Below are 27,438 nucleotides of genomic sequence, written 5' to 3' on the forward strand. Positions count from 1 at the left end.
AATAATGCCACATAACGGTAACCTCTAGGTAATAAAGTCATATGAAACTGTGATGAAATTTGCCTAATTTTATATTTTATTCTCTGACCTGCTTTCTCCTTATTTTGAAACTTTTTACAATTGGGACACGGATTATTGTTTTCTCCAGAACTCTTTCAGTGCTATAGGAGGGGGGTTTCTTTTGTCAGCCCTATTTGCTCTTTTTATATTAGCTTTGACTTCCAATGCAAATAAAGCAAGACAAATACTTCTATTAGCTCAATAACTTTTTTTTACTATAATTAGTTTCTATTATTCCTGTTGTAACTTTCAATTTCTCTTAAACTACAATACAAACCTAAATATAGTTTCTAGAAGAAAACCCTCAGGAATGTTTCAGTCACACTAGATTTCTTTCCCAAATTAAATAATACAACACCAGAATCATTATAAACCTGTTGCTTGAGATGCATGTAAGTGTACAAAACGTATGGATTCTACTGTGATTAGAGTTTTATTAGTAACTAGTATTACTGTGCATACGTAGACATTGTGTTAAATAAATCAAGGGATCTAAATTATCACTCTGCATTTATTTTTTAACACTTTTGCAGGGATATTTCATTAAAAAGTTACAAAAATATAAAACAATCATAAAACAATACTTTTCATATCTGAAAATAGCATAAAATACAAAATATTTACAGGCATATATTGCAATAGCAGAGGTGTTTTTTTCTTGAGAGCTGCGGAAACAGAACATGCACATATATACATTTGTGGAGGGAAAACCAAGATGGTTACAGGATTTTTCTATAAATTACATGAAATGCAAGTAAATTTTTCTTTAAATGTTTTAAAAGTAGAACACTTATACATTACTTCCAGTCAGGAAAAACCAGTTTGGGTTTTTTGAGGAAAGTCTACTAGTTATTTAAATTTGTCATACATCGTTTTGGGGGCCAACTGGATTGGTAAACATTACCAGAATGGAAGATAGACAGTGCAACTTTTCTTTGATGAATTCTGGAAGTTTCTCATCTTCTCTATACCTAAGAAGATACCAATATTCCAATTTTAGTCTTTTGGGATAACACTTTTTATTTTACAACGTTCCTGTATGTAAGAGAAGTAATCTTACAGTAAGTAAGAACTGCACTGAAGGGACCAAAATTGTAATGAACTCCATTGCAATTTTTGGCTAGGTTTTAGTTTCAAAACTATATTAAATTGTAGTGCAAACCTAAAATGGTTTGACAATGGATTCCCAACTACATTTCAGTGCAATGGAGGGATAAGAGGCATAAACTATAGTGATGTTTGTCCTCAGCTACAAAGTGGATGGAAATCTCTGAAGCACAAGAGATTGTGCTTTTCCCACTAAATATGCTGAAAGCTGGTGCTTTGCTTTGCAGCAGGTCAGTTTTCTAATTTTCTTTTATTAAAAGTATTTTTTTAAAATAGGTAAGTTAGAAGAGGATCAAAGTGGAGTCTACAAGCTTTCACCTCTTGTATTAAATATGATGAAAGCTATTACCTCATTAACAAATGAAACCAATGGTCTAATGATTTAAACCACAGTTTCAAACAAAAGATAAGGGATTTAAAAAATTAACAATTGTATGCTATGGTTGTATTTTGCACATACAGAACAAAAATTGGTCAACCATATATAACCTGCACTGTGGACAATACGTGTGGTTGGTGTGTGGTACAAATTCAAAAAACAGGATTGAGTAAATTATGTAACCATAAATAGATTACATCTTTTTCACATTTCTTCTACATAATATACTTTAAATACTTGAAGTTCCTAAAAATTGATTTCCCCAACTGCTGTTTTATGACATTACAGGTTTTTGTTGCTGTATAATGTTAAAACACAACCACTAGATGAACTTGCACATAATTGTAGAACATTGGTTTCTGCACAAGTGTTTATGCAGTATCCAGCATAGGAGTAGGGACTCCAGCCCGCCACAGGAAGAGGAGAAGTCAGGCCTCTCCACTGAGATGAGGGAAATTATAACTCTTGCCATCTCCCCAAGGGATTGCGGAAGGCATGAAGCAGAAAAAGGGCAGTAAGGCTGGGACCTCTAAGAAAACGGGTCCCAAATGGGACTGAACACGCCCCGGCATCTCCCAGCGCCTCAACCGCTACGGAGAAGTCCGCCCTACAGGAAGGGAGGTAGAGGATTTTGAGCTGTCTGAGGATGAGGATCTCCCGCCTGATAAGCCAGCATTCACCGGCCTCTTTAAGCCTTCCCTATTTAAATCAATTCTTCCTAAGGCGAAGGCATCCACGGAATTGGGCTCTATTCCCAAGGGGTCAGCTGCAGGAACCTCTTCCACTAAGGATCACAAGGAGGGTCTGTTTAAGGAGCCACCCTTGGCCCAGGAATCCATTCCGGTTCCAGACCTTTTTATGGACGTGGTTCAGAGGCAGTGGATTCAGCCGGGAACCCTAACAACCCCAGTGGGGGGACAAGATTCTCTACGCAGTAGATAACAGGATGGAGGAGGCATGAAGCTTCCAGAAGTGGATGCTCCAGTGGTCTCCCTGACCTCTAACTCGAATCTGCGGCGGACCTCTTGGAAGGTCTCAAGGCAGAAGACAAAAAATCAGAGAAGGCGTGTCTGAAGACTCACCAGGCGGCCGCCTCGGCCATTAGGGCTTCAACCTCCGCATCCTTTTTCATCCGCTCCTCGCTCCTCTGGTTGAGGCAGCTGAGGGCGAAACCCCTCTCCCGGAGGTCAAGGTGGAGACACAATCTCACCAAAATCATCACCGCGGTCGAATATTCTGCAGATGCCTCCCTTAACGTGGCAAAATTGCATCCAGGACGCTACCTTCCAACGTGACCTCTCGACGCCTACTCTGGCTTCGCCACTGGCAGACGGAGATGAAGGCCAAGTGGAAGCTGGCCTCAGCCCCATTCAAGGGGGGTCTTTTGTTTGGGGAGGCTTTAGACAAATTCACTATAGAAACAAAGGACAAGAGAAAGGTCTTACCGGTGACTCTCAAGAAGTCGCATCACAAAGGGTCTGGCTCCTTTCGGAGACAGCCCTTTCATCCCCAGTACAATGCCCAACCTTCCATCTCTTCTTCATATTCCAGGTCCTACTCCCAGCAGGGCGATAGGGCACAGGATAGGGGGTCCTTTGGGTCCCGTGGCAGACAACAACAACATAGCTCCTTTCGTAAGCCCTTTCGTGGCGGTTCCAACTCCAGGAACTTCCGCTGCGGAAAAGTGACCATCACAGGGGTCCCCCCATAGGAGGTCGCCTGCAATTCTACGCAGACAAGTGGGGGGGAGATAACCACAGACAAGTGGGTGTTGAGCATGGTCCAGAGGGGACTCCAGCTGGAGTTCCTCTCCCTTACCCAACGGACGTTCATCCGTTGCCCCTCACCCAGGAGTTCCCTAAAAGGGAGCTCATGCAGGCGGAAATCCGGCATCTCATTCAAATAAGGGCTATAGAACCAGTGCCCAGGGAGCAACAGAAGCAGGGGTTTTACTCTATCCTATTTCTGGTGCCCAAGGCGTCCGGGGGGTGGAGGGCCATCCTGGACCTGAAGTGCTTGAACCTCCATCTGGCATACAGGCGGTTCAAAAGCAATCCCTCCATTCCATCTTGGATTGCGTGAGGCGGGGGGACCTCCTCACTTCAATAGATCTGAAGGAGGCCTACCTGCACGTGCCTATACATCCGAATCATAGGAAGTTCCTGAGGTTCTTCTTCGAGGCAGAGCACTATCAATACCGTGCTCTTCCCTTCGGACTCTCCTCCACACCCAGAACATTTACGAAGCTGCTGGCTGTAGTGGCGGCTCACCTCCGGAATCGTCCCATCCGCCTGGAGTGTTATCTAGATGACATCATTATTCACTCCTCCAGCCAGGCCCAGGCGCGGCGGGACATCCAGACCACATCAGGACCTCTCCAACAGCACGGGTTTTTGGTGAACCTGAAGAAAAGCCATCTGGAGCCGACCACCACGCATACAGCACCTGGGCGTCATTCTGGACTCGAACTCTTGTCAGGTTTCCCTGTCCCCGGAGCGCCTGAGGACTCTCAGAGACAAGGTGCGAATTTGCAGCACATCCAGATTCAGTGCAGATTGTCCAGTTATTCCAACTACTGGGCGTCATGATCTCATGCCTGAAGTGGTTCCCTGGGCTCGTCTACATTGCCAGGGAACTACAATGTTTCCTGCTGTCCATGCAAAGGGCAAAGGACAGCAATTCGCACAGGCACATCCGTGTTCCTCCCAAGGTGACTTGCTCTCTAGCCTGGTGGTCGAAAGCAGTGAAGAGAGGGTGTCTGTTCAAAGAACCCGAAAGGGTCGTGGTAACCACCGACACCAGCCTACAGGGGTGGGGAGCGCATTGCCAGGGCCTCCTGGCCCAAGGACTGTGGAGCCAGCAGGAGTCTCCCACAGCATCAACTGGCTGGAGCTCGGGGCAGCCGCCTCGCTCTACGTCAGTTCTCCCCCCAGGTGACGGGCCAGCACGTTCTGTTGCTCACCGTCAACATAGCAACGAAGGCCCACATCAACAAAGAAGGCGGCACGCACTCCAGATCACTGATGGCGGAGGCGGAGGCTCTGGGCAGGTGGGCCGAACGGCACCTGCTCTCCATCAAGGCAGACCACATTTCAGGAACCAGCAACCAGGAGGTGGATTGCTTGAGCTGGCAAACGATAGACCATTCAGAGTGGCGGTTGCACCCGGACATATTCAATCAGATCGTACGGAGGTTCAGCCAACCACAGGTCAACCTCTTCGCCACCCGCCTCAACACCCACCTGCCAAGATTTTACTCCCATTACCGGTCTCCAGGGGCAGAGGGGACGGATGCCCTGCGGTGCAGATGGCCTTCCGGGCTCCTGTATGCATTTCCCCTTCTCCCGCTCATCCCGCAGGTTTGGCCAAGCTCCTGGAGGAGGAGGCAGAGATTCTGCTCGTGACACCCCCTATTGGCCCAGGAGGTCCTGGTACGCAGACCTTGTCAGTCTTCCATCCAAAAGCCCTGGAGGATTCCTCATGAGACCATATCCCTCAGCCAGGGGGCAATATTCCACCCAGAGCCCCAGTGGCTACAATTAGCCATCTGGCACCTGAGGGGGACCTCCTGAGGAGTCAGAAGTTCTCTGACAAGGTCATACAGACCATACAGGCGTCCAGGAGACCTTCGACGGCCAGAATATATGAGGCCAACTGGGGGGCATTTTCCACATGGTGTAAAGGCAAGGGGCTGCGAGACATAGAGGCGTCCATTCCGCAGGTGCTGGATTTTCTGCAAGATGGGTTGGATAGGGGAGTGGCCCCCAAGACCCTTGCGCCACCAAGTAGCAGCCTTGTCCATCGTTCTCTCCAGGGGTTCCTCCCGTACCTGAGCCAACACCCCAGATGAAGAGCTTCCTGAAAGGGGCGTCGAATATCAGGCCCCCTACGGTGCACCGATACCCATCATGGAACTTGCCTCCGTGCGTTAACGGGAGCTCCATTCGAGCCACTTCGGACTACATCTCTTCGACACCTGACCGTTAAACAGCCTTCTTGGTCGCGATCACCTTGGCTAGGAGGGTGTCAGAGATAGCGGCCCTCTCAGTCAGGGAGGACCTATGCATTATACACCCGGATAGGATCATACTAAGGCTTGACCCTACGTTTGTGCCTAAAGTCAACTCTTTGCAACTTTGCAACTTTAATAAGATTTGCATGCGCCCACTCCCTAGGGACTCTGGGCGGCTCACAACAAATAAAACATAAAAATATTAAAAATACAATTATTTAAAATAAGATATCATCCATTCAATCACATGGGGCTGGATTTTATCAACAGCCCCAGGCCTACTGGAACAGCCAGGTCTTGGTCGCTTTACAGAAGGCCGGGAGAGTGGTAAGGTCCGATCTCTGCGGGCAGCTCGTTCCATAAGGCCGGTGCAGCTACAGAGAAGGCCCTCCCTTGAGGAGCCGCCAACCGGCATTGTCCAGTCGGCACCCGGAGGAAGACCCAACCTGTGCGATCTTATTGGTTGTTGGGAGGTGAATGGCAGGAGGCGGTCTCTCAGGTAACCAGTTCCAATACCATGTAGGGCTTTAAAAGTAACGACTAGCACCTTGAAGCGGGTCCGGAGACCAATGGGGAGTCAGTGCAGCTCGCGGAGGATAGGTGTAACATGGGTGTATCTAGGAACACCCATTATCGCTCGCGCGGCTGCATTCTGGACCAACTGCAGTCTTCAAACACTCTTCAGGGGCAGCCCCATGTAGAGTGCGTTACAGTAATCAACTCTTGAGGTGACGAGGGCGTGAGTGACTATTCGAAGTGCCTCCCGGTCCAGATAGGGCCGCAACTGGTGCACCCAGCGAACCTGGGCAAGGCCCCCCCAGGTCACAACCGACAAGTGGTATTCTAATGTCAGCTGTGGATCCAGGAGGACCCCCAAATTGCGGGCCCTCTCCGAGGGGTGTATAACTTCACCCCCCAGGCTAAGAGGTGGAATGTCTGGACCATCTTTGGGAGGCAACATCAATAGCCATTCGGTCTTGTCTGGATTGAGTGCAAGCTTGTTCGCTTCCATCCAGACCCTGACAGCCTCCAGGCACTGGCACATCACTTCAACTGCTTCACTGAGTTGGCACGGGGCGGACAGATACAATTGGGTATCATCTGCATATTGATGATACTCACTCTTTCACAGGTCGCAGGAAGTGATCCCGCCTAACTTCTGTCCTAATCCGTCACATCCCAGGGAAAGGGAGTGGCACAAGTTAGATGTAAGACGTGCAGTTTGCATCTATATCAAGAGAACCAAGGATTTTAGGCACTCGGAGGCGTTATTCGTCTCTTTTCACCCTGGGCCACAAGGACAAAAGGCATCGTCACACACCATTGGCCGTTGGCTGTGGGCCGGTATTAAGCTGGCGTACGAGACTCAATCCAAGCCGGTTCCAGGTAGGATGACTGCTCACTCTATGAGGAGTGCGGCCACATCCGCAGCATGGGCGACCCAGGCGTCCATCATAGACATCTGTAGGGCAGCCACGTGGGCATCCCCCACCGCCTTCATCCGTAACTATAAGATAGAGACCTTTGCCTCGGCCGAAGCCTCCTTGGGGCGAAGAGTATTGCAGAGAGTTGCAGCGGCTCTGGACTCTAATGGTTCTCCCCGCCCGGGGACATCATTCTTGGGTATGTCCCATGCTTGGACTCTCCAAGCAGCGCCTAGGAGAAAGACCGTTGGCTTACCTGAACGGTCGTTCTCTGGCTCTGCGGGAGAGTCCAAACCGCCCCGGGTCAGAATTACCTTCAGTGGTGATATCAAGGATCTGTGAGGGCTGTCCTCCGGAGTGTCCTTCGTTTTTAAACTGAGATATCAGAGGCAAAGGGGAGGCATGGTCAAATAAAAAAGATACTCAGTCCTAGGGCAGATAGACTGTGTTAACCCATGCTTGGACTCTCCCGCAGCGCCCAGAGAACGACCGTTCAGGTAAGCCAACGGTCTTTTTCATGACATTGAAAATACAAATTTGGCATTTGACTAATTTGACATTTAAACCGTTTTCTCAATATACATATACAACATTTTATTGTTTAATGGTTTTCCTGTTTTTATTGTTTTTAGGGTGGGTTCTTCTTTCTCTCTCAATTTTAGTTCAGTTTGTTAAACATAATTTATTATATAAGTTTTTTCTGTCAAAGCTATTGACAGAAAAACTTATTTTCTATTAAAAATAATATGCATGTTGCAGTACAATAGTTGATGAAAAACAAATGGAAAAAGTAACAAAATATCAGAATTTGCAAACTGAAATTTAATATTTAATTTTTTAAATCAAAATTGACACACTGACTTTACAAAAAAATCACCTTGCTTGGAACTTCCCACATACTATAATCTCCACAGTCCCCAGATTCTTGCTTAGAAATCAAATGAGAAAATATAAAGTCTAGAGACTGATATTTATTGATAGATTACTTAATAATAACAAAACTGATACATACCTAACTGTGTCACCAGCTGGGGATGTGTATGTAATAGAGGAAACGCCAGCCTGAGCAACCAATTGGGATCCATCATTAAATTGAACCCATACTGCCCCACTTGTGAACTAGAAGGGAAAAAAAGTTTATTTCATATAAGGAAGTCTATAAAATAGCTGTTTACCTAATCACTCAACAATAATTGATTATCAAAAAAGGTATCCCACATTGTAAGGCCATTATTTTATATTAATGGTTTCATAATTAGGACCTGGCTTCGGGCTTAAATGAGAAGGAACTCCATTATTTTGGTTATTTGGTTTCATCTCAAAGTAGTAATTTATTCAGAGAAATAACTCATTCCATTGGAGACAAAAAATTGCAATGAATGGAAATCATTGCATTCATTTTTCAATGCAAATTATATACTGGCTCATGCACCTATTCATATGCATTGTAATCCTGGCAATTTTTATGTATCAAGTACAATAACAAACTAATGGTAATATTATGTTTTACTATTAACTATAGGCAACTGTTGCAAATATCAAAATATGGGCAGAGAAAAAACAGAGTTACAGCTTTACATATAAATTTTTAACTTGCTCTCTCCTCCATATTCACTGTGATCATATAAATCTAATTGTGTTTTTTTCTGAGGAATTACAGACTCACCTGAGAAGCCCAGCCAACATTCTTTACAAAGACAGACTTTAGCAATTGTGCTGAATGTGGAACACAGTCATTGGAGCTACCGGAAGAGCTCTTTGATTCAGATGTAGCTTCTATGAATGCAGATCCTTCATACACATCTAGAAGGTATTCATGGAAATATCAGATTGCAATAATGGATCAAACTTTGCCAGAGGTTTCACTATTTAATAAAATAATTTAATTTCATTAGCTATATGCCAGGAAGTCAATCTTGTCTTTATGCACCCTAACACCATTGCTTAGGTCTCTCTAAACAATCTTGGGCAGTTACCAAAATTTAAATTTAAATGTACAATATGTATATATTTAAAAATCTCATAATAAAAGAATGATCTGTATATGTGTTTACTTACAGATAGGTTAATATTAGATGCTTGAGTTGAAGATTCAGATTTGGGAACATCTCTTTTCAAAGCTGCACTCATCAAAGATGGGGCTGTACTTGATAAAGCTTTTGGAGATTCAGGATTTCCTGGTTTACTGAGGTGGAGAAAAGATATATTTAGCTCTACATGAAAGCATAAATGAAGATCTCTATGAAAAAGTGTCAGCCATGCGAGAAGCAATAATATTGGAAAATAAAGAACACCAAATGTGACAGCTTACCGACCAACAATAATGGGGAAAAATGGAATACTTTCACTTTTTTCTTCTGCCAGAATGGCAGTTTCTAGTGCAAGGCAAATGCGATGAGCCTATTAAAATAAGGAAATGAATACAGGCACATTAAAATTTCACTGATAATGTAGTTTCTTCCTTTATGATAGAACAGGATTAGAGCTGACAACAGTAATAACAGTGGAAAGTATTGATAATTCTATAAAAAAGGCAATTTAAAGCTAAATATCTGAAATTGATCGACCTGCTAAAAGTTATTCACCAATTGACATTACTTTTCATTGATTCATTTGCTCCAACTTTATCACAACTTTTTACAGTTTTTCAAACATAGAGCTGGAACAGACTAATTGGAAAATGCACTTTTTTAAGTTTTAAATTTATTTACAAACATGTAAAATACACAAAACTTAAGACATACACCACATTTACATAATACAATACGAACAGGAGCTTCCTGTTCTTTCTAATAGCAATTGCCAATTGATATCGCTCACCTTATATTGTTTCCCCTTCTATTATATTTCATTTGTATTTCACCATTCTTAACCCTCTTATCTTACTCCTCTGTCTGCTATACTGGCTGATTATCTCTAGTAAGTTTAAACCACTTGGTAAATGCACTTTCACACCTCCACTTTTTAAAATATAAACAATATTTACCTCATTTGCATGATGCACATATATTTGTATATCCTTCTGTAAATTTCACTTTCTTCTCTTATTGTATAAGCTTTTCCAGATTTTTCAATTATTCGTATTGCTCCTGCTGCTTTGTGTATTTTCGCCCCTTGAAGGAAAATAATGGTCAAGTAGCAGAAATGTACTCTCATACTCTTTGATGAATATTAAAAGAAAAGAAAATTAAAGAAAATTGCAGTTGAAAATTTCCTACAGTTCAATATTATTCAGTATCAAAATAAAATACAAATGCAAAGGTCGGTAAAAATAAAAGTGTAAATACTAACATTTAATTTTCAAACAATTAAGTTTTATATAATCACAAACATTAATATTATAAAACAAAAAATTCCTTAAGTAATGAAAACATTGTCTCCACTATGAAGTGGTATATAAGTCTAAGTGATATTGCTATAAAAGCACAAGAAAAACATATTTAGTAGTGCCCAGCATGCGATAGCCAAATATATGCCAAAGGTGCTTTTTCAGGAGGCAACTGGACTTTCTTGTTTTTTCTTTGAAGACATTTTACTTCTCATCCAAGAAGTTTCTTTATCTAATACAGGATAATGGGAAATGAAAGGATTTATATTCCTTGCAAACAGCTCTAAACTGCAGACTACAGGAACAAAGAGCACTACTCTGCTGACCCTGAGGACACAGATAAACCACCAAGAGCTTCAATGACCCTCTAAAAAGATGCAAATGACCAGCTGTCTGCAAGGAATATAACCCTTCCATTTCCCACTATCCTGTCAGAGGTGAAAAAGCTTCTTGGATGAGAAGGAAAACATCTTCAAAGAAAAAACAAGAAAATCCAGTTGCTTCCTGAAAAAACACCTTTGGGACAACCATGACCTGGATGACTGAGAATATCTATAGATTTAAATATACAAATATATTAATTTCAATTAAGAGTTTTAGTATATTTAGTGTATGATGAATCAATTAGCAAAATTCCTTAAATACACAAGTTAAGGAACTATTAGCAGAATAAAGTCATGGTCAACTAACAGTTTAATTGCAAACTTAACAGTTGAAGGAAATGTGCAGAAGAACTGAAGGACATGTACCATCATAAAACAAATTTCCACATCTGCAGGAGCCAAATTTTCCATCAACATGCACTTGGCATATCTTGAATAGAAGGTGACTTTGGGTGTTTTGGATCGTACCAACTGCACAAATTTGGCAGCATATTGATACTTTTTCCAGTACTTCTCTAAAAGAAAGAAAAGAAAGTTGTTACAGTTCAGTTTGTCTTTTTACTTATAACAAACAAATATATCTTGATTTTAACCTAAGAAAATCATTTTTCCCTACACTCTTCATCCCCATATAGGTAAATCATTGCATATTTCATTTCTTTTCCTTCCTTTGTTTTGATATATCTCCTATGGGGCATAATTCCAAACTTCATTCATGTACAGATTTATGCTTATGTACTGCTATTATTTTAAATTGATAAGAAAATGCACAAATCATTGTGACAACCTTATTATTATACAGAAAGCATGAGGCAGTAAACTTTAAATAACATGGTGTCTACTAAAGCCACTTGAAAAAAACTTTGAACAAGTTGCCAGAATAAATAAATCAGCCTCTATGAATATGCAGCGCTCCTGGTAAATCTTCCCTTTGGGAACTTGACTTACTGATCTTTCTAAGGCTATGCAGACCTGGTTTTGATACTTAGTCAAGTGTATGGTTGAACCCATATCACACCTACTTCTATTGATGTGTTAGTTGATTTTGTACCTTGGCAGCCATATATATTATTTATTGATTTGCTATGTTTTTAATTCTGTAAATACTGTTATCTTCCCAGTCATAGATTTAAAACAGGTAACTGTGGATGAGATGGAGGGAGGGTAGAGAAGGAAGGAAGGAAGGAAGGACAGACAACATGATTGTTGGGCATTTCTAATAGGATGACAGAACTGTGAAAAACTAAAGTTAATCCTAGAGACAGGTCAAAGTAAGAAGCTTCTGTCCAAAGAACCATAAAAATCAAAGAAGCTTCAGTGGCTTCAGTGGAAGAGGAACTGCTCAGGAACTGATCTCAATTAGTTCAAAGTTAGTATTAGCAAAAGTCCTTTAACAAATTTTAATGTTTATTCCAGTAATTCAATATTTTCATTTAACAAGTTTAGAATTAATTTTAATAATTAAATTTAGCACTGTGAAGCAATGCAGGTAGGCTAATAAGTTGCTGCATATTAACAAAAGTAATTGTTGACTTACAATAGCAATTGAGACCAGAATTTCGGTTGCTAAGCAATGAAGTTGTAAAGTGTGACGTTGCTTAGTGATGGCAAACCCGGCAGCCCCAATTGCTGTTGTTAAATGAATCGCATGGTTGATGCGACCAATGAGGCAACCATTGGCTGGCTTCCCACAACCAAAATCATTTAGGAAGTTGGCAGGGAGTTATAGGCCACAGGAAAGTAAGTAAGTCACTGCTGCCAAGTGAGGGAGAAAGTGAGGGGATATGTGGAGATGTAGGTGAAGATTGGATATAGTGTGAGAGAGGCATAGTGTGAGTGCAGGACGTTGCAAATGGGAGCATGAGAGGCACAGTGCAGGTCAGGGATGATATATTAAGGACATGTACAAGAGGTATGGCACAGGTCAGGGCCATAGGGATGCACAAAAGGCATTGTGTTGGTGAGGGAGAGTATGTGTAAGAGGTTTTACCTGAACTTTCACATCTCATGTAATGAACAGAAAGTATACTTTGGAAGCACAAAATCAGTAATAACAATGTCTTTAAAAAGCTATTTATTTAATGGGAGGTAATTATATCTTTCAAAGCAGTTAAGGAAACACCTTTGAAAGATAGTTATGATTATGGCATTAATATTTTCAAAAGGCCCCAGTATGCAATTGATAGATGATACATATAAATATTCATATTATATATAATACACACACACACACATATACACAGATACATATATATACACACACATAATACATATACATACATACATACATACATACATACATACATACATACATACATACAGTGTATATTTATATACCTGCTGACACAGAGGATAGTAGGAAATTGAATGAATGAGTTGAGAAAAAATGGTAAATTATCAAGATTATATTGCACATTCTATAACTTTTTAAGACATCACTGTAAATCATAATTCTTTAGATTACTGGCTTATTCTCAATCAGCAGTGTACTAATATACGCTGATCAATCATTTCCACTTGTTCTTGATTTCATTCTGCGTCAATCTGATTCCTGTCACAAATTTTATCCAAAAATGTGATCTTAAAAGAAAAACAAATTCTAAACGACTCAAAGAAATTATAATTACCTGGCAAGTTATCAAAGCTATATACATTTAGGTGCTCAGGAGATACCGGAGGTCTGTCATTAAGAGGAACACCTATACCTTCATTTGGATGGTAAACTGTGACCTTAATATACAGGAAAAAAAGTCTCATTAAATTAAATTATAAAGTAAACAACAGTTACACAATAAAGACTTCAAATTAAAACTGCATAGGTTCTCAATTCAAACTAATTTTCTCTATAATGCTTTGCTATCTTTATTGACCAACAACATCTGCAAATTTACAGATACAGATTTAGAGATTTTAAGATCTTCAGCTGAATTCTACATAATATGGTAATGTTGGCATAAACACTTAGTTTAGTAATATTTAAATTAGAAACAATAGAAATTAATAGTTACCTCATTTCCATCAGGAGAAATCTTTAGTACTTCTTTTACAAACTCCTGTGAATTATATTCCTTTAGAAATTCCATACACACTTCTCCTGTATCTAGAATACTCACCTAGAATATATGTTGAAAATCAACAAAATATACAATGCAAGAAATCTAAAGAAAAATTTCCTCCACCAAATATACATCATATCTGTAGTCCCAAAGTCATTTATAATATATTACATATTGCTATCAACCTAAACAGAAAAATCTTTTTATGTCACTGAAAAGTGATTTCAGTTTTATGACAACCAATATACTAGACATGGATATTAGTTGAAAAAAAGGAGATGATCAATGGAAAAATATCATGAGAGTTAAACCAAAAGATTTGAACTAAAGATGAGTGGTGAAAAAAATAAAACAGCAGCACTCGAATAGAGACAGATGTAAAATTAAAAATTAAGGATTGCGAAGAAGCCTTTTGAGTCCAATAACAATTGGAAATGTTAAAGCCAATTATATGTGTTGCTGTCATTCCAAAAAATAGTTGCAAGCACCACAGAAACATGCAAGATTATACCAATTTTATCTTTTTAGGTACTGAATCTGAACAGAAATTTATCTGCATAAAGATGCTAGATCAGCCAGCACTAATTTTATTTTCATGTTCCACTGACAACTTTTTACTCAATTTGTATTTCCACTGAGGGAAATCCTGAGGGTACACGTTTTGTAGCATTGAGAACTAAGTCTGTACTCTGCTTATAAGCAACAGAAATAAATTGAATCTATGTATTTATTGTTTGTACTCAGCATTTAACGCAATGCAAGAACAGAGCTAATCACAGATAGTGGTTAATGTTTGGGGTTCAGTATTTTACAAGAAAAAAAGAATGTTAATCATAAACACTATTTTATACTTTAGCAATTTAGACACATTTAAGCATGATTATATTTATAATCACATTATTTTTCTAAGCAATTTCTATAACACTATTACTTTTCTATTTTACTTTTTATTTCTGCAGATATATCATTTAGAAACATACAAAGTTCTTACCACAGCATTTTTTGTTTTCTGCCTTATTGGTTTCAGTCTATGAGCACTCAGAGGAGATATGATATTTCGCAGGAGAGGTTTTGGGTGTCCATACTGGGATGCTTTGTCTCTGTTTTTGATTTCAGACATAAGATGGAGACCAAATGCAGGTGCTAGCAGGGCCTTTTCAGATTTACTTGGAAGTCTAGCTGTATATTTTCTTAATTCTTGTGGTCCCACAGTTGGTGCAGAATCAGGATAATTTTTATGTTGTGAACTATTTCTCGCTGTCTTTAGAGCCTCTTGAGGCATACCAAGATAGAACTGACAATCCCCATTTATTTTATATGAAGGTTCTGATACCTGAACTGAAGTAGCAAAATAACATTTTAATCATTTTGGAAATGCATTGTTGTTAAGGAATTTTTCCTTAAAAAAAGAAAAGAGTACATTTTCTTTTAAAAATAAATCAGGTTAACTCTTTCATAACTGATACAGCATATAATTTTAATCTAAGTTCAAATTCAAATATGAAAATGTTCAACAAAGTTCAATTCTACTTAAATTGCCTGATTAAGATAGCATATATTATTATATAACTGATAAACTAGGTTTCTTACTGTGTAAATTGTTTTCCTAAGTATAAATGAACAGCAATAATATTTCTATTTACAATACTTAGAATTTGAATTTTCCAGCATTCAGTATATACTGTATATGCCCTGATCAGATTTCTGTCAGTCTCCTTCATTAGAAAACACCTAATTATATGGGTTCTTCCTTTCAAGATAAGCATATGGATAGGGAGTGGTAAAATCCCAAAAAATATCCTGATAAAGTGTATGAATTAACACATCCCTTCTGTCAAAGTAGAAATGCAATTAAGAACAAGAATTGAAAAGAGCATTATCCGAGGATTCAGATAATCCTAACTGTTTATCCTTGGTTTCAATTCCCAAAGGGTTTCCTACTAATTAAAGATGCTTAAGATTTAACTACCATAGTTTTAAATTACAGCTCTACGTTTGTATTCTTTCAATTCCTGCTGTAATGTGATGCAGTGGAAAGAAAGCTCCTCCTTCCCGTCTGTTCCTATTATTTCCCCCCCCCCCACATATAAACTAATGCTAATAATTACTTATTATATATATATTTCCAGGCAATGCCTAAGCTTTTTGAAGCAAATAAAATTTTAGTTTTGAAAAATAAAATAAAAATAGTTAAGAAAAGTAACAAATTTAAGGACAGATGGGGACAATTCTAATTTTGGTTGAAAGAGTAGTTAGTACTCTTTTTTATTTTCAAATTATAATGTGATCTATTTAGGAACACCTGTTTGTTTTCATTCAAATATCAAAACATTTTGTATCAAGTGAAAGCTAGTTCCTACATTCCAGAACTCTGCATTATAATCAAGAAATCAAATTTGGGATTCAGCTAAGGATGAATAAACATATCTCAACTCAGACGTAAAGACAGAGAGTATAAAGTATGCTCTCTGTGATTCCATTCACCATCACCCTGCCCCTTAACTATACATGTTCATTGTTCCTGAAAATATTTGGCAATAATAAAGCGACTCATATTAATATCAAATATGCTATCCTGTCCCAATTGTAACTATAATATTGCAATATATGTATGCTTGAATATATACAAGGACTACGTCTTTCTTCTGCTGTACACAACAGGCTTAGAAAAGCAACTTCTTTTAGAGTATATTTACTCTTAAAACAATCTCTCCCATATTCTCTAACCTCTCCCCCAAGCAATTTTCTATCTTTTACATCAATATTGGATATGTCCACAAAGTTTTCCTGCAAATTTTCATTTTAGGAATTACTTGTTTTATAAAAATTTAATGTACTCAGATAAATAAATCCATACCACCAAGCTGTATATTTCCAAGCCATTGCTGCATTGTTTCAGTTTGAGTCTTCAATTCTAAGAAAGCATTGTCAGCCTTCATTGTACAGGGAAAATCTGAACTGAAAACAAAATATAAGCACTCTCCATTAAAATGCACGCAAATAACTTGCTAATCTTTAAATACTTATTTATTTAATGGGCTAGGTTATAAATCAACATAATACAATATAAATAAGTATTTTAGATAGAAGTTGCATTTTAAATTGATAAAGTAGCTGGCTTATTTCTTTAAACCACATTTAAGGGTTTCAGCTTACGTTTGTTCATCTATTGAACTGTAACTGGATACAAATTGAAATGTACATTTCTAATATTACACCTGCAATGAAAGTATTAGCAAACATATTCTAAATCATTATTTATCATTACATAAAAGAAAGATAGTACATTATAGAAAACCCACTTAAACCCAATCAAAATAAGATTTCAATTTTTACCAAGGCTGTTGTTTTGTAGGTGGTGAAAAATGTTTTTCCACTGAGTCACAGTTAGTGGGAAAGTCCTCCTTAAATACAATTGGGAAGTCACGATAACAATTTGCAGGAGAAAAATCTTTTGTATTTTCTTTTTGTCCATGTCTTGGTTTTGGGAGGATTTCCAAGGACTGGCATCTTTCCACTTGACTTAATATTTCTGAATTTTGACTATGAGATGTGCCTGATCTTTCAGACGAGTGGGCCCTCCTGAGATAACGTGAATGAGGTCTTTCTTCAATTAGCTGCATTGTTCTTCCCCTTCCAATATTGACAACTTCATTTATTGGAAGTCCCTGATTGTCGTGTGGGCTTCCACAACCAATTGCCACATTGTTAGTACTTTTGTGTTTAGGAAAAACTGTCATTTTGTTGGGAAGTGGATGCTCGATTAAAAGTCTTTTCTTTTCTTTTAAGCAGCCACTTGTACTGACACTGGGAGAAGCAGTGGAAGCGATAGAAATTGTGGCATTTCCACTATCCATTGAGTCTTCTACGTTTCCTAAATCTTTACTTCTTACTGACCTACCACTGGACATAAAAGGATGATCCAATACAGATGAAAGGCTTAAACGATCCGCCGGGTTTTTTCGAAGTAACTGATGAATGAGATCCTGAGCCTCTCTTGACAAAAACGCTGGCATTTCATAATCTGCTAGTACAACTTTGCTCAAAGTATTTTTTACTGTATCAGTATCAAAAGGTGGCTTTCCAGTCAGCAGTGTAAAGAACATGCATCCTAAAGACCAGACATCAGACTCAAGCCCATGTGCACTTCTTGTAGCTATTTCTGGAGAAATATAATTAGGAGTCCCACACATTGTATAATGCTTTTCGTGAGGCATTTTCAGTTGTGTTGCAAGTCCAAAATCAGCTATCTTGATATTCATATTGTTGGTGAGTAAGAGATTAGAGAGTGTAAGATCCCGATGGAGTATTCCATGGGAATGCAGATATAACATCCCTGTAATAATTTGATGCATGAAGTTCCGAACTGTATAGAACAAAGAGAGATACAGGATGCTTTAAGTCTTTCTCATATCAAATACATATTGTACACATTCAGAGAGAAAGCTGACCCATTCACAGAATTCATAAAGATAGGATTTAAGAAAATCTCAGCTCTGTCTGACTCAGCCTTCCATTCTTCCGAGGTCAATAAAATGAGGAGCCAAATTATTGGAGGAATATGCTGCCTCTGCTTAGAGAGAGCTATAAAGCACTATGAAGCAATATATAAGTGCTACTTCTATTACTTATCAATCTCAATTAAAAGCTTCTGATTTATAGAAAGAGCAAAGAATAAAAATTCAGTTTACACTACAAGGAAAACAATGTCTGGCCTTTTCTTTCGAAATCCCATTTTTTTTTTGTGCAAATGTTACTAATAGTAAACTCTGAAACTGAATTGTTTCTCAAGCTGAACTTAGTTATATTATATTAATTGTGAAATTGCACTTGGCTCAATGTACAAATTGTAAGCCGCCCTGAGTCCCCTCAGGGAAAAGGGCGGCCTATAAATGTGCAATAAATACAAATACAAAAATACAAAGTTATAATTGCAGTATTTGGAAATTTCAATTTCTGAAATTCAAGTAAACATTTTTATGTAAGTTTTAAAATGCATATATTTTTGAATACAATCAACATGTAGGAATCTTACCTTCTTCTTCAGAAAAGTGATTCTTCCTATTTTTTAAATATCTGCTCATTTCTCCATTATGGCACATCTCAAGTATCAAATACACATAGTTACTATCTTCAAAGTAGTTATACAACTAGGAAAAAAAATAGTTATAACAAGTTAAACCTTACTTAGAGATGTTCAAGTTCTAAAGGTTAATTTCTTACCTCAAGTATGGAGGGATGTTTTAGTTGACAATGAATCTTCACCTCATTTTGTACCCTTTGTACCATACCAGCTTTGTGCATAGCTTTTTTGTCGATCTAAAAAGATAATAAATCTTTTCAGCTTATATACAAGAGTGAAAATAAGAATGAGCAAACACATTTAACAGTATAATGAATAATAACACTATTATTTCAGGTACAGGTTGCTTTTTACTCTCAAGTCATAGTTTTGAATGAGTTCTGCTATTACAATCTCATGTTTGATCACAGAAAAATGCATGAACTGAATCAAAACAGCATTACTTCCAGTATATTGTTAAGATTTGCATCTAAATATGCTTTGAATACCTTGTAAGACATATGGAAATATAATGAACTTTATCAAAAGCCAGTGTCTTACCTTAAAACATGGTTTGGCTGTTTTAAGGTTAAATAGCAATCAAAGGGGGGGGGGGGCAAACTGGGATATAAATGTACTTTTTACATTGTAAGTTTTTTGTGGCAATAAACATCATTTCCAAACTGGTAGATGTTGAAGGACAATATTCAAACCAGTAATATTTTTAAAACTCTACCAGTGTCAGGTCCTAATCAGAAATCAGCCAATCTGGTGCAAATAAAGAATAGCAAACATGAAATGTGGATATTATTAGTCCATTAGCGTATTTATTGTTCTGCTGGTCACTTACCATTTTAATAGCCACTTCAAGACCAGTTTTCACGGATACAGCTCTGTATACACCTGCAAAGGAACCCTTGCCTAAAAGGTTCCCCACCTTGAAATCCTAAAAATGAAAAAAAAACTCATATTACCTGTTTATCAAATATTAGCCACTATTTTTTAATATGCTACATCACATTTTCCCATTCTAAAATGATTTTTTTTACCAAAAATTGAGAAAAAATGTATTAAACTTTAAGTAACAGTTTAAAATATGTTACTTCAAAAAAAAAAATAGTGAAATGTTTTAAAGTTGAGGCCAAGTAAGGATATTATAATACTGGAAGAAAAAAATTGCTTCTGTGTCCCAGAGCAAAGATTTACCAGATGCAAATATGACTACAATGTTGGACTTAGGTCTCAGTCTACAAAACTTTGTTCTACAAAGTTCACAGTATTGCTGGCTTCTTAACTTTTCTTATTCCATAGATTTTTCAAAAGTTGGCTACAGAAGCCTTCGACTCTCTCCTCCTTTGCACTATAAAACCTAATGAAAAGTCCTTCAGACTAATCTTGTAAGCTCATGAGAAAATTCCTGATTTGAGGGTGGGCATGGGGGGGTAATGTAAATCACCTGCTCCTTCAACATTCCCCCCCATACACAATTTCTGTACCTATCTATCTATCTATCTATCTATCTATCTAATCTAATCTAATCTAATCTAATCTAATCTAATCTAATCTACCTACCTACCTACCCACCCACCCTACCAAAAGAAAACTAGCCCGTCAGTAATTTGAAGAAAAATCTTAGAGCCGCGGTTTATGCTTAGGCAGTGCTGTACCTTAATGGAGCTCTCACAAGGCAAGCAATGGGACATGCCGGCGTAGCAAACGCCGTCGCCGGGCAGAGGAGAGAGCAGAAGACTGAGGAGCCACTGCGGCATTCTGATCGGGAATCGAGCCCACTGAGAGGTCTGAAGCTTAAGCTATGCAGACGGGCGATCTTGCCGCTCTTTCTCCCGCTCCCGAGGGAGACGCGGCTTCCAACACCCGCTTCCATAGCAGCAGCAGACGCCGCCGAGGAAAAACTCCGGAGGGGGGCAAGACCGAACACCCTCCCTGCCCCTTGGGATCCCGCGGTGGTTTAAGCTATTGCCGCCCGGCCGAGAAGTACGGAAGTCCAAGTCTGTTCGTTTCAACGAGGAGTGAGCCCACAAACAGAACCGATTGGACCGAGTCAAGCTACCTCAACGGTTTCACTATGAAACCAAGCCCAACGCTTTAAGTAGCGTTTGGACCTCTTTTCTTTCCCTCAGGAAAGAAGCGAGTGCTTGAATCCCATTTGAAGCGGAGACTTTAAATCTGCTACACATGCGTGTACATGTGTTACACTACGTATACGCAGATTAGGATAACTCACTAAAGCTTTAGTAAAACAGCCTTTTCTAAAGCCCAACCTGTGGTTCTATTGTTTAATGGAAACTTTTTTCTTCTTTCCTGTCAGTTCTGGAATGTGCTTTAGATTTTAAAACACTCTGAATTTAAGGAAAGGATGGAATATAAAATACAGGTAGTCCTCAACTTAAGACCACAATTGAACCCAACATTTTGATTGCTAAGCAAGACAGTTGTTAAATGAGTTTTGGCCCATTTTACTATCTTTTTGTCCAAGTTATTAAATGAATCACTGCAGCTATTAATAACACAGTTCTTAAAGGGAATCTGGCTTCCCCATTGACTTTGTCAGAATATCTCAAAAGGGTAAATTATTTGACCCTGGGACACTGCAACCATCATAAATATGAACTAGTGGCCAAGCATCTAAATTTTGATTACATGACCATGGGTGTGCTGCAATTGTGAAAAATGGTCATAAATTGCTTTTTTCAATACTTTTGTAACTTTGAGCAGTTACTAAATGAATGACTGTAAATCAAGGACTACCTGTATCAGGTTTATAAGCTAGAAAGTACTGTATTATAAAACAAATACTTTATTTATGTAATATAGGCTGCTGATTTATTTAAAAAATCAGCCTAAATACTCTTCACAGTTTGGGAAACAATTCTGTCAAACCCTGCAGCCACTAATAGAATATAATTGGATATCTGACAATTCATGTTGTAGACATACTCCCTAATGAAATGGTTGGATTGCAAAGGCTACATGACTGAATGATATAGCAAAAGGGTTGTAACACAAAAGACATTCCATCCTGCATTTTCAACAAACACAACTAAGAGAAATTCTTGAAGAAATCTGCCAACATAGCTAGCTACCTGTTCCAGTTAAGGTAATAGGCCAATTTTTTAACATAAATCGCTCTTTACATCATTATACAGTTGTTACAGATTTTGCAGTACTGACTGCATGCCCAATCCTACAAAGAATCCAATTTTGCCAAAAGCTCTGATTTGACAGATGAGCTTTCCGCACACTACTGCAACTGCTACATATATTTTCCCAAGAATTCAATTTTTTAACATTCTAAATCTTGAATTGCAATCAGACTAAACCCAAGCACTATCACATTTTGAATTTAATGTGTGAATATTAGTATTGTGTAAATACATGTTTTCTATTTTTTGTTATATGCTACAGTTGCACAAACCCAAATTATTAAATACTGTAAACATAACATCTGATCTTAATACCTGTAGTCATAAAAAAGCTTAAAACAAAACAATGCCAGTCAAATAGATGGCATATGCCATCGTTTAAAACAGCTGTGCTTTCATAACTTTTTGAAAGATGACTGAAATAGGGGATTATTTGTTGCACTATTGACATCAAGAATCTGTAAGAGATCCTTCCAAGGAACTTCTAGAATTACATACTAAACAGATGAGTATTACGAAAGGTAATATCAATTTCACATAAACATGTGTTCCTTGGTAATATTTACTCTCTTACATTCATTTTTCTCTTAGACAATCCCTGTTAGCAAAACTGCTCAAACAGATCAGCAAAACTGATCTGTGTATGTATGTACCTCTGTGTGTGCGCGCACACACACACACAATTATAAAATACAAAACATTCTCGGGAACTTTATGGAATATTCCAGCTTGATCTCTGGTGTCTACTTTAAAAATCTTCTAGTAACCAGATTAAAAAAGACTTTGCAAACAAATAGAGGTTTGTTAGTTCCTTTCTAGACTATCAATCCATGTATATTTGAGACCAACATACATATGTATTTCCTGTGGAGTATTTTCTTTCTGTCAGTTTTCCTTCCCATTTCTTATCACTTTCAGAAACAGCATTATCTTACAATCTATAATATATATAGTGCTTGACTTACAACAGTTCATTTAGTGACCATTCAAAATTTGGAACTGAAACTTAAAGAAGTGACCTATGACCAGTTTCACACTTATGACATTGCAGCATCTCCCTGCTCACATGATCAAAATTCAGACACTTGGCAACTGATTCATGATGGTTGTAGTGTCTCAGGGTCAGTGATCACCTTTTGTGACCTTCTGACAAGGAACAGCAATGGAGAAGTCAGATTCACTTATCAACTTTCTTACTAATTTAACAACTGCAGTGATTCACTTAACAACTGTGGCAAGAAAGGTTGTAAAACGGGGGCAAAATTCACTTAACAATGGTCTTATTTAGCAACAGAAATGTAGCTTAGTTTAGTTTAGTTTATTGTCATTGCACATGGTACAACGAAATTAAATGCCGTCTTCAGTGTAATGCGCTCTACATGGGCAGCCCTTGAAGAGTATTCGGAGACTTCAACTCGTCCAGAACGCAGCCGCGCGAGCGATTGTGGGTGCACCTCGGTACACCCACGTTACACCTGTCCTCCGCGAGCTGCACTGGTTACCGATCAGTCTCCGGATACGCTTCAAGGTGCTAGTCATAACTTATAAAGCCCTTCATGGTATTGGATCTGGGTACTTGAGAGACCGCCTGCTGCCAATTACCTCCCACAGACCCATTAGATCTCACAGGGTTGGCCTCCTCTGGGTGCCATCTACCAGCCAATGCCACCTGGCTATTACCCGGGGGAGGGCCTTCTCTGTGGCAGCTCCGGCCCTCTGGAAAGAACTCCCCGCAGGGATTCGGACCCTCACCTCTCTCCAGGCCTTCCGAAAAGCCGTCAAAACCTGGCTTTGCCGGCAGGCCTGGGGGTGATGAGTTCCCTCCCCTCTCGACATGTATGGTTGTGCGACTGTTGTCTATTTTTATTATTTGTATTTTGTCTTTTATGTTCCCCTTCCCCCCCCCCCTTGAATTGTTCGCTGCCCTGAGTCCTCCCGGAGAAGGGCGGCATACAAATAATACAATACAATACAATACATTATAATTATAAAAATAAAAACACAAACATACATCCTTTACTTTCTATATAATTGAAATTGAAAACCCGATATTGCACTATACCATAGAATTCAATATGGTTACTGCCCTGGAATAGAAGCTGTTTTTCAGCCTATTTGTCCTTGTCTGTCCTGTCTGCCAGATGGTAATAGTTCAAAAAAAGAGTGCCCAGGATGAGATGGATCTTTAAGAATGTTTTGAACTTTCTTAAGACAGTGGGAGCTACAAAGCTCTTCCAAAGAGGGGAGAGGGCAACCAATGATCTTTGGGCAATGACGTTGACCCTTTGGAGTACTGTCCTATCTGCCACTGTGCAATTGGCAAACCATACACAGATGCAGTAAGTTAAAATACTCTCTATGGTGCAGTGATAGGTCACCAGCAGTTTTTCAGTCAGTTGTTGTTTCCTGAGAAGTCTCAGTTAGTATATTCTCTGCTGGGCCCTTTTGACAGTGCTGCAATGTGACTACCCCAGGTCAGGTCCTCTTTTAAGATAACACCCAGAAACTTAAAACTGGCCACTTGCTCCACTCTGTTTGCATTGATAACCAAGGGCTGGATCTATTCCTTCTATAGTCCACTAAGTTCCTTGAACGACCAAGTTATTGTCTCCATACCACGAAAGCAACCGTTCCACCTCATCTTGATAGGCAGACTCAACCCCCGCTCCCCCACCGAGATTAGTCCCACCACTGTTGTATCATCTGCAAATTTAGTAATAGTATTACTGGCGGTAGTGGAAATGCAGTCATGCACATAAAGAATATAGAGTAAGGGACTCAACACACAACTCTGGGTGTACCAGTGTTAAGAATGTAGGGCTCAATTGTCATAAGTCGGGTTCTATCTGTACTGTATGCAAAGAAATAATAGATTGGAGAAGGTAGGAAAGCTACCATGTACTCAGACTTACACTTGGAAAGTCATTGTAATGCTTAATCAAGCAATGAGGTTTTCAACATAAAAAAAGTGAGGGAGGGGGGGCTCCGAATGTGTAGGCAATAGAGCACCTGTTGTAATACTCTTAAGCAGTTATGTGTCTTCCTGGCATTGCATGTAGCTGCTTTAAGCTGTTCCAGAGAGTTGAGGTGTTTGGTTTTCAAAGACCCTTTTGGAATGGAATCGGAAGTGTTACACATAAGTGGCATAAGAATTTCAACACTGAAAGCAATTTCTGCTTACATTTCTGTCTGCTATTCATTATTAGACTCTGAAACAATGGTACATGGCTAAGGAAGGCAGCCTTGTAATTGAACTAAATTGGTAGCAAATAATTTAGTTCCATAATATTTGACTGGATTAACTTCTAGGTAAGTCTGTATTGAACTGTAACTATAAATTCAGGATCATGATTTTCGAAGCTGTAGTCCATATCCACTCAAAGTATTGAGTATTTCCATTGTTTACAAAAGGCTTAATTGTAGATTTCTCAATCCAATTTTCTGAGGCATACTGAACTATAAACTAACCATACCAGTTAGTTCTACAGAACCTGTTGGACTATATTGTTGAATGCTTTGTAGCTCAGTGTAGTTAGTGTACAGTAATTTACCTCTAAGAAGGTAAGATTGTGATGATTGAAGTTACCTAGCTGACCTTAGCAGGATTAAAAATCTAAGCAAGATTAGGCCTGCTCAATACTTGGATAGGACAGCTCCAGAAAATATCAAGACTAGCTTAAACTAGGAAATCAAGCAATGGTAAACCACTTCTTTATTGTTGCAAAAATAATAAAAAAATCCCAACAATACAGAAGTGTCCATGAATTCACCAGAAATCAAACCTGACTTTGACCAGAGAACCATTTATACACCACTTATAACTTATTCAACAAACCATAGTTGAACAAAATGGCTTACTTCATATGGAACTCTGTAGAACTCTATTTAGTATACAGAAATGTTAGATGTAATTTACAATTATCTAAACTTGTTGAAAAATTGAAGCAAGCTTCATAAAGTATTTCTACAATCAATTAGGCCATGGGCATATGTTACTATGAATGCTTTCCAGATGGGATAATTTGCACTGGATAACTAAACTGCGTTGTTTCCATTGTTTATCTTAAACCCAAAGGTTTAAAATTTTGGAAATGGTGGGTACATTTGCTTTGTTTACAAAGGGTAGTGTACTTGATCTCGACTGATCCCAAAGATGTTAAGCAGGTTGAGATTCGGAAGTTTAAAAAAGCATCTCCGAAGAAAAGCAGTGGCAATCATTTCCGGACTAGAAAACAGAGACGCGTCCAGGAAGTTACTTGGAGTCAATCTTAATAAAACAGTTTGGGATCACGCCGAACTATCCCTTTATGCGGGACTAGACAGAATGAAGTCCTTTTCCACAAAGAACCTCTAGAAATATCTCTTATATAGGAAAGGGACCCGAGTCGGTAATAATTGACCGTCAATTGTGTTCTGCAAGGGTGATACTTTGCGCAGCATCTGTCATGATAGGTTAGATGGGACTACTGGATCACTCAAAAAACCTCCCTCCCCTCAACCGAATAATGGTTGGATCTTTCCCCAAGGAGTGAATGGCCAGGTCCATCCTTTTTGTCCGCCCCGCCCGTAGTGTAATGGCCGTTCCGCACCTCAATCTTCTCGCCGATGCAGGTCGCCATGGTGAAGGCGATGCTCTCACTCCTTCGTGTAATCCGTTACCGCTATCGCATGACCGCCTAGTCTGCGTCCTTGTCGGTACGGTTGTCGGTCCGGAGGCCTGTCCTTCCCCACTATGGGGGTCGGGGAGAAACTCCCTTGCGGGGCTCCATTTTGAAAAATCGCGCCCGTTGCAAACTTCGCCCAGAAAAGCTGCGTCTGACGTCACACGTCATTTCCTCTCTCTGGTTCCTTGAGAGGAGCGCGTGCGCCCTGGACTGTTTATGATCGTCGAAAAAAGGGGAACAAAGCGCACGCGCGGGAGGGAGCGGGGATGTAGTCATTTTTTGCTTTAACGGAACGGCGGGTTTTATAGCCGAGGGAGCTGTTGTAAATAAATGTTGTAAATAAAAGGGTTATAGTCATACAACACATCTACTACTAGTTTACGTAGTGTTCCCAATTTATTAGATTTACCCAACGCGATAAACCATAAGATAAGAATGGAGTTGTTGGCTGAGAATGGAATTTTTTGCGACTAAAGGATTATGCGTTTGTAGTTCTATGTGCTGAGCAAACGCAGCCAAAATATGTTAGCTGGCTATTCAGCAACTACTTCGTGCAGGGGCCGTCCAAATACTGGAAGGAAACTTATAAGCATACTTTGAAAGCTGCTTTCATTGTTTCTGTGCTTCCCCTATTTATTTACCTTCAGTCTTCAAACTTCTTGTGTCAAGCCAAGGTACGTTGAACTACCATACTATATAAACATGCTAATCCAGAATATTACTTTTTGTATTGATCCCACCCAATCTAAGATTAATCTATCTCAGCTATGTGTTATGAGGATAAAATTGGAGAATGTAG

The 27,438-nt window shown here is 39.1% G+C and overlaps 1 protein-coding gene across 1 annotated transcript; it reads right to left on the reverse strand.

Moving 5' to 3' along the window:
• Positions 1 to 9,337: 9,337 nt before the first annotated feature.
• On the reverse strand, positions 9,338 to 26,778 carry PLK4 (polo like kinase 4). The gene is made up of 12 exons (XM_032224435.1): positions 26,565 to 26,778; positions 19,662 to 19,757; positions 18,973 to 19,068; positions 18,785 to 18,899; positions 17,086 to 18,115; positions 16,607 to 16,707; positions 14,741 to 15,087; positions 13,702 to 13,806; positions 13,321 to 13,423; positions 11,060 to 11,208; positions 9,969 to 10,095; positions 9,338 to 9,382 (listed from the first exon to the last, which is right to left on the reverse strand). Exons 1-11 carry the CDS (start codon positions 26,592 to 26,594, stop codon positions 10,057 to 10,059), a joined length of 2,211 nt encoding a protein of 736 aa, XP_032080326.1. The 5' UTR covers positions 26,595 to 26,778; the 3' UTR covers positions 9,338 to 9,382; positions 9,969 to 10,056.
• Positions 26,779 to 27,438: the final 660 nt, after the last annotated feature.

This window comes from Thamnophis elegans, chromosome 9 (assembly GCF_009769535.1).
Source record: "Thamnophis elegans isolate rThaEle1 chromosome 9, rThaEle1.pri, whole genome shotgun sequence".
Lineage (NCBI taxonomy): Eukaryota > Metazoa > Chordata > Lepidosauria > Squamata > Colubridae > Thamnophis > Thamnophis elegans.

Bases quoted from the DNA above. Each gene is read 5' to 3' on its own strand.
- PLK4 (XM_032224435.1), bottom strand. From the start codon at position 26,594: ATGGCGACCTGCATCGGCGAGAAGATTGAG. The intron at 19,758-26,564 runs GTGCGGAACGGC...TTTCATTTTTAG, and splicing joins GCATCGGCGAGAAGATTGAG to GATTTCAAGGTGGGGAACCT. The intron at 16,708-17,085 runs GTAAAAATTGAA...TTTTGTTTTCAG, and splicing joins CCTACAAAACAACAGCCTTG to TTCAGATTTTCCCTGTACAA.